At 44.3% G+C, this 12,524-nt stretch overlaps 1 protein-coding gene across 3 annotated transcripts in view; it reads right to left on the bottom strand.

The window, feature by feature from the left end:
* LOC144685008 (protein kinase C-binding protein NELL1-like) overlaps positions 1 to 12,524 on the bottom strand; it is an 814,339-nt gene that overhangs the window by 13,391 nt on the left and 788,424 nt on the right. For all 3 annotated transcript variants that reach the window (XM_078549518.1, XM_078549520.1, XM_078549521.1), the window contains one exon: positions 7,765 to 7,989. In XM_078549518.1, coding sequence (XP_078405644.1) covers positions 7,765 to 7,989 — 225 coding nt within the window. The remainder of the gene's footprint in view (positions 1 to 7,764; positions 7,990 to 12,524) is intronic.

Below are 12,524 nucleotides of genomic sequence, written 5' to 3'. Positions count from 1 at the left end.
ATTAATGTTGTCGTCAAGACATTCAGTTAAAAATTAGTCACGTTTGAAGTTAGAATCTAGATGCAAACATCAATATGCGAACAAGGATGTGGCAGACAGCCAACTCTTCAGAATAAGCGATGATTTTTCCCCGAAATTCAATAAAATCTAGTGACAATAAACTCAGTGAAAGAGTAAAACCAGTAATAACAATGAAAAGATTATAATGGTTTAGACCTAGGATATCTAAATACTACATTTTTAAATATTTCACGGCCAGAATTTTCCAGTCGTCAGGCAGGGAGCTACATAAACGGAGCGACACCCGCGATTGGGCCCTGATCGCGATTTTACGCTGGCTGGCCAATTAATGGTGAGCCAGAGTGAATCGCGCGCTGGAGCACTCAGCGCTGCCGGGGTGGGAGAAGCAGGAGGGCGAGCACGGAAGTTTGCACATGCGCGTGGGTGCGCGCAGTAAAAGCTCCCTGAGGCAGAGAGCTGCCTCAAGGAGCTGAAGGTTTTAAAAATTAAAAATAAAGAATTTAAAAGTGTTAAAGTCATGTCCCTGCTCATGTGACTCTGTCACGAGGAGGGACATATTAGCAATTAGTTTGAAAAACTTTTTTTTAAAATCACTGATCAAAACCTCATCCCACTTGTGGATGAGGTTTCGCAAAAAATGCAAAGGCCGCCTGGCCAATTCGCCTGCCCGCCAACCATAAGGTTGGCCGGGCAGCAAAAAATTTCTTTTAATGGATGACTTTAATGGCCTTAATAGGCCACTTAATTGTCGGCGGGCGCGCTGCCGACTCCCGAGCGTGCGTGCCAACAGAAATATCGCACCAGTGTGTGATGACGTCAGGACACTTGCCCGATGTCATCGCGCGTCATTTTATGCTCGTTCGGGTCAGGCACACACCCGCCCGACGAGCGAAATATTCTGCCCCATGAGAAATGATATACTAATGAAAGAACAGACAAAGAACAAATGTAGCAGTTCAAAACTGGGCATCGATGAGACACTTTGGACCACCGTTAGCAGGAGAATTATATTCCACCACAATTTGTAACCTCAGGGCCCAGCATATTTCTCACTTTTCTATTATCATCAAACCAGACGAACGGCCCCATGGAGAGAATGCTGGGGCAGCGCCAGACGCACCTAAAAATGAGGTGCCAATCTGGTGAAGCAGCTACAGGGGCCACATGCTTGCTAAACAGCAGAAGCAGCAAGCTATGTTCAGAGTTGAGTGATCGCACAAACAATGAAGCCGATTAAGCCATTGTAGTCCTGCTGCATCCAGTTGTGAATGGAGGTGGACAATTAAACAACTTACTGGAGGAAGAAGCTCCACAAATATCCCCATCCTCAATGAAGGAACCTAGCACAAGAGTCCAAAAGACAAGGCTTAAGAATTTGCAACCAGCTTCAGTCAGAAGTGCCGAGTGGATAATCGATCTCTGCTGCCTCCTGAGGTCCCAGCATAAGAGAAGCCAGTCTTCAGCCAATAAGATTCATTCACATGATATCAAGATGGTTGAATGCAGTGGATACTGCAAGGGCCATAGGCCACAACAACACCTTAGCTATAGAGATCCATCACCAACTACACCTCTAACCAAGTTGTTCCAGTAGAGCTACAGCATTGACATCTACCTGACAGTGTGGAAATTGCCCAGATATGCCCTGTCCATTATTACCCCGTTAGTCTACTCTCAATCATCAATAAAGTGATGGAAGGTATCACCAACAGTGCCATAAGCGGCACTTACTCAGCAACAACCTGCTGACCAATGATAGGTTTGGGTTCTGCCAGGGCCACTCGTCATCAGGCTCCAGTCATCATTACAACCTTAATCCAAACACGGGCAGAAGAGCTGAGTCCAGACGTGAGGTGAAAATGACCACCCTTGACACCAAAGCACCTTTTGACTGAGTGTGGCATCAAGGAGCCCATTCAAAATTGAAATCAATGGGAATCAGGGGGAAACTCTCCAAAGTTTGGAGCCATACCTAGCACAAAGGAAGATGGTTTAGGTTGTTGGAAGCTAGTCATTTCTTACCCAAGGTGTCACTGCCATGGTTCCTCAGGGTAGTGTCCTCGGCCCAACCATTTTCAGCTGCTTCATTAATGACCTTCCCTCCATCATAGGGTCAGAAGTGGGATAGTCACTGATGATTGCACAGTGTTTTTTTTAACCATTCCCAACCCCTCAGACACTGAAGCAGTCCATGCCCTTTTGCAGCAAGATCTGGACAACATTCAAGCTTGGGTTTGTAAGTGGCAAATAGCATTTGCACCTCACAAGTGCCAGGCAATGACTACCTTCAATGAGAGACAGCCTAACCACCTCACTTTGACATTCAATGGCATTACAATTGCCAAATCCCTCACCATCATCATTGGAGCTCACAATTGCTCAGAATCTTAACTGTACCAACCATATAAACCCTGTGGCTACAAGAGCAGGTCAAAGGCTAGGAGTTATGCAGTGAAGAATCACCTTCTGACTCCCAAAGCTTGTCCACAATTTATTAAGCATGAGTCAGGAGTGTGATGGAATGTTCTCCACTTTCCTGGATGAATCCAGCTCCAAAATTCAAGGAGTTCAAAACGTCCAGAATAAAGTAGCCTGTTTAATTTGTGCCCCATCTATCATCTGAAATATTCAATCCCTGCACCACCACCATGCCATGGTTGCAGTGTGCACTATCCACAAGGTCCACTGCAGCAAATTGCCAAGCCTCCCTCAACAGCATCTTCCAAACTTGCAACCTCTGCCATCTAGAAGGACAAGGGCAGCAGACACATGGGAACACCACCCCCTGCAGGTTCTCCTCCAAATTACTCACCATCCTGACTTGGAACTATATCGTCGTTCCTTCACTGTTGCTGGGTCAAAATGCTGGAACTCCCTTCCTTACAACACTATGGGTGTACCTATACCACAGGGACTGCAGTCGTTCAGCAACATCTTCTCAAGGGTAATTAGGGATAGCCAATAAATACTGAACTTTCCAACAATACATATGACCTATGCATGAGTTAAAAAAAAATTAGAATGTCTTGATCAAATCTATGTGATTTCGAGTCACTAAAACATTTTAACTCTGTGCTCATTGTGTGCATTTGTGTTCAGAAATGAGGATTAAGTGATTTTTGTGGATGTCCTCACTTCCCTATTCAGTGTTCTTGCCACCCACTTCCCTACTTGGTGTTCTTGCCATGTTTCAATAGCTGGTATCTCGTCAATCCCTGGAGCCTTGTTGCTCTTCAGGATCTTGGTGGATCTTTGAACCTCTGATCTTGCAATTTCCCCCAGGTTGATGTTCAGCTGCCGAGGTGTGGTGCTGTCATCGATCTCAAACATGGAGCTGGGGTTGGGTTCCACCCACCTTGCTCCTGCTCTCACCACCAATAGCGTCCTACCATTCTTGCCCATGATTGGTACAGTGGCATTGCTTCTTGCACTAGTCAGTTCCAATATGATCCTGTACAGCGTCTTGAAGTTGTTCCGATTTGGTGCTTCTTGTGCCTCCCTGCCTTTTAACTCTATCTAACCTTGTTTATTTCTCTTGCAACTTTTCTTCATGGCTTAATCTAGTCCTCTGTACTTCTCATTGTCTTCTCGTCCTTGTTCTATGTTCTTTTCCTGGTCCCTCTTGATCTTCACCAACTTTCTTTCATCAATCAACTTCCATGTTGGGCCAGTGATTCATCGTTCTTTGTTGATTCCTCTCATCTGGCCAGTGGTGACTACTGCAGTCTCCTTAATTTCTCTTTTGAAGATTTTCCACTGTCCCTCGATGTTGCCCGACCTCTGTAGTACTTCGAATCTGTTGGAAGGGCCAACTGGAAACTGTCCGACATGTCCTCATCCCTCAGTTTCTCCATTGCAAACGGCCGTTGTGTCTTTGTGGGTGTTGCCTTCTTCAGTTTCAGGTGGGCCTTGCCTAACGCATGGTGGTAGCCCGATCCTACATCAGCACCTTGACAACTCTTGTAGGGATGTCCTCCATCTGCTGCTGACACATACATAGTCAATCTCATTCAGCGTGTTACCATCTGGAGACCTCCAAGTCGTTGTGTGGATGGCCTTGTGTTTGGAGAAGGTATTCCCGATGCTGGGCCTATTGCTGTTGCAGAAAGCCAGCAGTTATTCGCTGCTTCTGTTGAGCATGCTGCTGACCCACGGTGCTCGATTGTACTGTCCAGTCCTCACCACATGTTGTCAAGCTTAGCAATGAGGTTCATTACCATTCACTTCTGCAACTTTGGTTTGAAGCAAGCTGAAGACTAACAGGATGAAAGTTCCCTCTATCTGAATGCTAAAATTATTCTGCATGGATTGAGTTGAACATTTTCAACCTAGTATCTGTGGCTGTGGCATAAAGTTCTATCATTCATTATAAATTGGCAGTGTAAGTTTAATAAGTCTACCATGTCACTTCCAGTACCTGTAGATGTAAATGTTGTAAAATAATGCTTTTTATTTATTTTAACTGATGTAATACTGTTTACTCAAATCGTGCAGTTTTGCAACATATACAAGGGGAAGCACATTGAGGCATATACTGTAATTCTAAGTGAGGGGCTTGGATTTATCCCTATCCACCATGCAAGTAGGCAGATAACATCATCCTGGCATTTCACTCATTAATACCCCACCAGGATCCCACCACCTTCAACTTTAGGGAGGTGTCAGCTGTGGCTCAGTCCATAGCACCCTCGCCTTTGAATCAGAGGGTTGTGGGTTCATGTCCCACTCCCGGAAACCAAGAACTGTGATTGTACTTGAAAGAGTTGCAATCTGTGACTGTTGATAACTCGAAAGAGTTTCAACTTTAGGGAGGTGTCAGCTGTGGCTCAGTTCATAGCACCCTCGCCTTTGAATCAGAGGGTTGTGGGTTCATGTCCCACTCCCGGAAACCAAGAACTGTGATTGTACTCGAAAGAGTTGCAATCTGTGACTGTTGATAACTCGAAAGAGTTTCAACTTTAAGTCGCTATAAGCAGGCGGCAAAGACACTCCTTTGAGGCTGGTGGGTTCCTTCTGTAAATATGCAGGGTCTGATGAGAAAATTGGGCCCTGACTCTAACCGCAGCCTGAGCTGTAAAGGCACTGCAGTTTTCCTGCCAGGTAAAGTGAAGGGAGATGAGGATCAGAAGCAGAGGGGATCATTCAAATTAAGTTAATGCTAAGCTTCTGATGTAAGGTCATCAAACTGAAACATTGGCCAGAAACTTCCAGCATTCCCCCCACACCCCCCGCCATGACAGGTTCCCCCTGCAGTGGGGCAGGTGAGACATTCAAATCTCCATTCACATCAGAGGGCCCAGAAGATCCTGCTCGTGCGAGGGGCTGCAAAATTCCAGCCTTTAACTCAGTTTCTCTCCGCAGATGCTGGCTGAGTATTTCCAGCATTTTCTGATTCTATTTATTTTAAGCTTGTTTTCATGGGGCAATGGGGGAAGCAGGGACCTCCATCCCCACACTGGACCTGAATTTCTACAGGCCAGTGGCCATTGCCTGCCCACATGATGGTGACTGATCAGATTGTCCATGCATGTAGCCACACTGCTAGTTCAAACAATTACCAAGCCTACCCAGCTGTGGGAAGTCAAGGATGTTGTTACATGTATGCAATGGGCAAAATGTGGGGAACTTGATAAGATTGCTATCTTGATCAACATCAACACAACAGCCCCCTCCAAGCATTTTCAGGCACTAATGCAGAGGGTTAACGTACTGGTCCTTGCACTGCTAGACACTTGATTTGACTCCAGCCCAGGCTGCCTCCTCTGTTACCAGTTAACAGCATTTTAAACCCAGCTTCTGGTGAGCAAGTGTGATTTGTGAGAAATAGAGATTATGCGATGGTTCAGCTGGGGAGCGTTTTCCTAAGGCTAAAGCTCAGGCATATTTGTTCGGCTACATTCGGGAGACAGCTTTACTCTCTGACAGTCCTGCCCTATAACTGAGTCTGAAGTGCTTAAAACGGATGTGCTTGAAATGGGATAGATTTCCATTTCTAAGTGCTAACACTATCTGCCTTGATGAGGACACACAGTTACAGAAAACAACAGTAATTTACTTGCAAATCTGACTCATTGCAATGCTGTTGGGGGAACAGGGATGTAAATGATTTGCTTTTGAAGAAATCATATGTTCTCACACCTCATTTATCTGATTTCTAATGGATTTATGATGACCAACATCAGTGCTTTAGAGAACTGTAATTGCAAGCCCCACATGGACTTTATAATCATTACGGAAGCTCTGCTCATGGCTACAGTCTAAGTATAAGGATTGTTGATTTTAATGATATACTGATTGATATATAATGAAAACCAAATAGGGACTGATTGCCGCTGTGCTCGGCTTCAGCTAATTAGAGACTCTGGAAGGTCCAATGCGTGAGCCAAAGTTCTCACTGACAAAACAGAACATGCAGCGGGAAAAGGCAACACAATTAAACCAGAATAAACAGAAAAGTACACTTAATGACTGAATGGTAGCATCACCCTGAAAATAATGTTTCACTTTGTGCTCATATTAATTGAGAACTGCATTAATTACCTTTCAAGTTTATTATCTGATGACAAAGATCATCAGCTCGTCAATTTATGAAAAATACAGCCCTAATCAGCTACAACATAAACTCCATCTGTGCAGACACCATTTTAACCAGAAAAATAATGTTTCAGAAGATTATGCTAAATGTAAGCTTTGCTTAAAAGGAGGGCTTTTTGATTCGTTTTTCTGAATAAGATATATGTGCAAGGTGAAGCTTAAACACAAATTTCGGTAATTTTCGTATCTTCTTTGCCATTCAAAATGAGAATTTAATAAGAATCCTAAAATATGAATCTTATGTTGTTTAGGATCCTTTGAACAAGCAGCTATAGATTCTAGATAACCTTAATGTTCTTGGTTGTCTGAGTTTATTATTTAATAAAGAGTTTACAAACAGTATTAATGATTTTGGGCCGTTTGATCACCACCGCCGCCAAACCCCCTTCAACACCCACTCCCATCCCCCCGCCAACACCCCCCCCTCCCCCGCAGAAGCAAAGTTGACGTGGAGCCGACTCGCTCCATGCTAGCCTGCTCTGCAGATACAGCGGGGAGGAAGTCCCGCCCTCGGGAGCTCCAGCAGTCCCGGCAGCGCTAACAGTGCATTAGTGGATGCTGCCGGCACGGCAAACATGCCCAAGAAGAAGGCGCCATGGATCCCGGAGCAAAGTAAGTCCGGGCTATTGGGTGGGGAGGGTTTAGCCAGTTTAGGGTGGGGGCAGTGGGTTTCGGCGAGCTGGCGAGTAGGAAGAGATGGGTGTAATATCTTGCTGCGCAAAGGGCACCCCCTGAAGATAGCACCATGCCTTCCTTCCTGCCCTTTCTGAGAAAACGGCCTGCCCATTCCCACCCAACTGCCCACACCAACCATGTTATGGCGTGGGCAGCGTATTATCGGGGTCAACTGGCTTGTTAACAAGCTCAATTGGCCCTCGATTATTGATTTAAATATAGCAGAAGGGCAGCCGCTTTCGGCGCCCGCCCACCAACTGTACGATGGGGATGAGCTCAGGGGCGGGCGGGAAGGCGGTGGGGTAGGCACCTGCCCTACTTAATGAGACCTCCTACTGCCCGGCGGGGGCTTGTAAAATCCAGACCGATATTTCTACAGCGGGGATGAGATGAAAACTGTGCAGAGCAGCAATACAGCAGTATTGTTGGTGAGATGTGAAAAGATAGCATGAAATGCTAACGCAGTACAGTTACCTTGCACTTGCAAGTCGTGCAGGGGGATCCAGCCGTGGTCCATATGGAGCCGCTCAGCCGTGTTATCCCATGGTTGTCTATACATGTCTGTCGGATGTCATAGACCACGTTGTCAGCTAAGCATGGATCACTCACACAGTGTGGGCAACACTCTCCCTCTGGAATGGTCGTATACTCACAGCTGAATGTTGGACAGTTTAAAGGCCAGCAGTCCACTTCTCCCTGCTGCAATGCAAAACATACATGATTAGGAATGCTCAAACATCTCAGGGGAACTTCCATCATTATACTAGGTTAGAAAGTGTATGAGAACCTGAAAAATCACACATCTCTTGAGAAATTCCGATGGCAGGTTAGCATTCAAGGTGTAAAAAATAGCAGTTCTTCACAATTAAAACATGTTTCCTCTGTGTATTCCCATCTACATGTTGTTCAGCAGCCCAAAAATACTCCGTTGTACAAAGTCCTTCTTAAAATTATGTCCATTGTTCAGATTAAGAGCAAAAAAAGTACACTCTGGAACATTTTGACAAAGATTAGAGTATTACAGAAGTCCTTTGGTTAATGGGTAACATCCCTGCCTCTGAGCCAGAAACTTTGGGTTCGAGTTCCACCCCAGGACTTGATGGCCAAGGAAGGTGAAATCATAACGCGGCCAAACAGGTTGAATGTCAACTTGTAAATCCTTGCAACATATGCAAATGGCTGGCGATAAGAGCAGGAGAGGTTCCTGGTCACCCATGTTATCGAGAGAAAGTTGAAGCTTTTACCATCACTTTTCATAACTCTGGGATACGTCATGTATGTAAAAGTGTCTGTTGCCAGAACAACTCAAACCCCTTGGTATGCTCAGCTGACTGGAGGCCAGTGTGGATCAGATTGGCACCAACAGCACGGGGTTCAATCCCCATTCTGGCTGGGGTGGATTCGGGACCAACCTCAATGTCCTACCCATGGTGGAGGTCGTGCCACTGTGGGTCAGACCTGCCTTCGGGCAGAGAACTCAAGGAAAAGAAGAAATTGCGAAAAGGAAGGATGGAACTGACTGGGAATCAAAAAGATCTTCTTGTGGAGGCAGAGGCATGGCTTAGGTACTAAATGAATACTTTGTATCTATCTTCACTAGAGAATCAATGTTGTCAATGTCTTACTAAAGGTGGTAGTAGAAAAATTGGATTGGATTGGATGAGGTAGATCAAGAAGAAATGCTTAACAAATTGGCAGCATTCAAAACAGAGAAGTCACCCTACCTGTACATGTGCACCATAGGTTGCTGAGGGTGTGGAGCCTCTGGCTTCAATCTTCCAATTCTCCTTAGATATGAGCTGGTGCCAGAGTACTGCAGGATTGCAAATGATGCACTCATGCTCAAAAAATGGGGAGAGGGATAAATAAACTAGAGGCCAGGCAGCCTAACCCTGAGGGTGGGTATGATAGCATGGTGGTTATGTTAGTGGACTATTAATTCAGGGGCCTGACATTAATGCTCCAGAGAACTCATCGAGTCCAAATCTTACAATGACAGCTTGGGAATTTAAATTCATTCAATTTAACACATCTGGAATTAAGGGTAATATCATGAAACTACTGTCTGTGAGCTCTACTCACAGTGAGACCCTCTGTTCCTGCTTAAACTTCACAGCAGATGGGTTTTTGCTGTTGAAGTTCTCCTAATTCAATCTTATCGGGACCTGATGCCTGCTGTTAAAATATGGTCAACACTCAAAGATCAATTATGAATACACCATCTGGAATTCATGCCTTTCAGAAAACAACTGACAGAGGTCAATGATCAATTCATAGGTAAATACATAGACAAAGGGCATGATTGCGACTGTACAGTGGAAGAGCTAGCTGACAGAGTAATTAAGCTTGTGATAGCATCTAGTCAAATGGAAGCATTCCAAAAAGACATCTTGGGCCAATCCCGTGGTTACACCATGGCAGCACTATTACAAAGTGGATGTAAGTTCGAAACTATACTACTGGGTAGACAGAGTCCATGTGAAATTCATCCACCATTGGCATGATAGCCAATACAGGCAAACCTAATAGCCAATGTGGGCAATGTGACCTCAGACATGCACCCAGAAAATGCTCAGCTTTTAATGCTGTAATCAAGGCATGTGGCACCAGACGACACTGGGAGTGCCAGGGCAGAAAGCAAACGCCAAAACAAATGGTTTGGTGTCACAAGAAGTCACAACAGACGCCAGACAGTTACAGCATTCTAACCAATCAAGAGTGCGCACCAAACAGCGTCAAGGCAAGATCCACAAAATGCCTAGCCAAGCTATATGGTCAGATTGCAAGGCGGACCAGACCATTGACACACAAAGGGAGCATCAAAGAATGCATTGGCATAGTGGTACCAACAGAAGCCTTTGCCACCATCGAGATTATATGCCCAAAGGTGCAGGGCCAGCATTACCTATGTGGAAAAATGGATACAATTGCAGGTGCAAACACCCTTCCACTTTGTACACTGAAATGTAGGTACCCACATAAGTGGCAAGTGACGATTCAACCAACTAATGACAAACTCACCATGTATAATGACTTGCAGATTCCATCCCTAGGATCCATTACACTCAAGTATTGCTACAAAAACTCACCCGGGTCACCCCAGATATTTTATATTGTGGACACCACAGGTTAAGTGATCATAGTCTTACTGGAGTGCAAGGCTTGGCTTTGGTCACCATCCATGGCAACATCAAGACAATGATGAAGACCAGAGACCACAAGGAGCACCACTGGAAACCCTACACTGGGAGAAGGTCACCTAATGCAGATTGTTAGCCAACAGGCTACATGACATTGTTTGAACCAAATACATATAGCAATTCCAAGCTTGCAAACTTCATATTGCGGAACCAACATGGACAAACCTCTGAAGTGATCACTCATTTACTTGAGAAACAAGGGAAGATGAAAAATGCCCAAGACCGGCGTGCAGGTAATGAAATACCCAGCCTGAACATCGGAATGAAAGTTCAAGTACAGCACCCAACTGCTGGCACCGGGAATCCATCAGAAATTGTTAGCATATGCCCACAACCAATTTTGTATCAAGTACAAACACAAAACGGCATAATGTTGCAACAAAACAGATGCCAAATCAGAACAGTACCACAAGCAGAAACAGCGGGCATTCCTATTGCGAACAGAACACGGTTTATAATGCAACACAAACAACACATCCCTAACCGGCATGCTGAAAACATACAGCAACTTCCAGCAAGGATCACCATGACTAAGCTTTGAAGGATAAGCAAACTGCCAATACGTTTCAGAGACTTGTAAATTTATTACCCTGTATTAAAGTACATTAGGCGCAATGTTATTTTCTTTAGCTTTCATGTAAATATTTTGATTCTTCAAAGGTAAATGTTTAGTTAGAAAAAAGGGGAAATGCTGTGATATGATGTGCATGGACCTTTAAAGCTACAGATCTTCAACTATCGTCAATCATTACCACCTCAAAGGGATATAATGTAGTAGTCCCATGTCTTGTAGGCTCTCTGAAAGCAGCAGTAGTCGAGGTCAGACATGTGCCTCACAGTCTCCCAATGAGTATTATCTGTATATAGTCTTATATTAAATCAAGAACTAGAATAGAGACAGTTTAAATACGTTATATTGTAGTTATATTGTATTTGTGGGTGTTAGGAATGAGTTTTAGCTTTAGCTTTAAAGTTTAAGTGTAATTTGTATTTCTGTATTTGTGTGTAAGAAAAGATCGAATTGAGTTTTAGTTTTGCTTTAAAAGGTGCCTGCATTTCTAATGAGTTTTACATGCGCACACACACACACACACCACACACACACATATGGAAGAAGGTTCCTATAATAGGCAGCACATCAAAAGTTGCAGATAGCAAGTCCCAAGCTAAAGAAGAAAGGTCCCAAGGCCAAAGAGTCAAACAAAAACAGGAGAAAGTCCCAAGAAGACATTCTAGTCAAAGGAAGGACAGGAACCTGGAAAAGGTTCTGTTGAGTGAGGATTGACGAGCAGAGGAAGGCTTCAAACCAAAGAGACAGCTGAAGGTCTGTAACTCTTTGTATGGGCATGTGAAGCAGTGGTGTATTGTTGGTGGCTGAGTCAGTGAGAGAGAGTGTGTGGAAGATTGAATGCATGTGGTGACCTAGGGGAGAAGAACATCAGAAGGAGAGTTTGAAACTCTGGGCGTGAATCTTTGCGGAAAACACCTGAGAGAAAGTGTCGGTTTGGGAGAAAATTCCAAAGTGAGTTCTTGGAGAGTGGAGATTGGAAACCCTCAAGTGAAAGACAGAGTTCAGTGAGACCTGTTGGCTCACAGTGTGACAGGCATCTGTTTGGAGTGGTATCTGTCGCTTGGTTTCAGGTGTGCCTGACCACAAGCCACCAATTGGTTTATGTGGACTGTGTACTCACTATGAACATTAGGCTATAAGATAGCTATTGTAGCTTGTGTTATCCTTACAAATCTGTACATATCTGTAAAGGTATAGTTGTGGGTGAAGGAGTAATATAATATAGTTAATCTTTTCTTGTTTAATAAATGCTTTATTATTTTGTTAAAAGTTCATCAGCTGACTCCCTCTGTTCAGTAGCTACTCTACACGTTCCTAAAAATAAAATTAGGATCTATCAAGCCGGGTTCCACCCTCAGATCAAGCTTGCCCAGCGACACCATCACTGGGATCATAACTGAACCCACCTTGTTGTTTCTTCAGTCCTTTATATAATTTGTATGTTTTCGTTGAATAAAGAACAT

Source organism: Cetorhinus maximus, chromosome 9, assembly GCF_964194155.1.
Source record: "Cetorhinus maximus chromosome 9, sCetMax3.hap1.1, whole genome shotgun sequence".
Classification (NCBI taxonomy): domain Eukaryota; kingdom Metazoa; phylum Chordata; class Chondrichthyes; order Lamniformes; family Cetorhinidae; genus Cetorhinus; species Cetorhinus maximus.
This window is presented reverse-complemented; position numbering and strand designations above follow the sequence as displayed.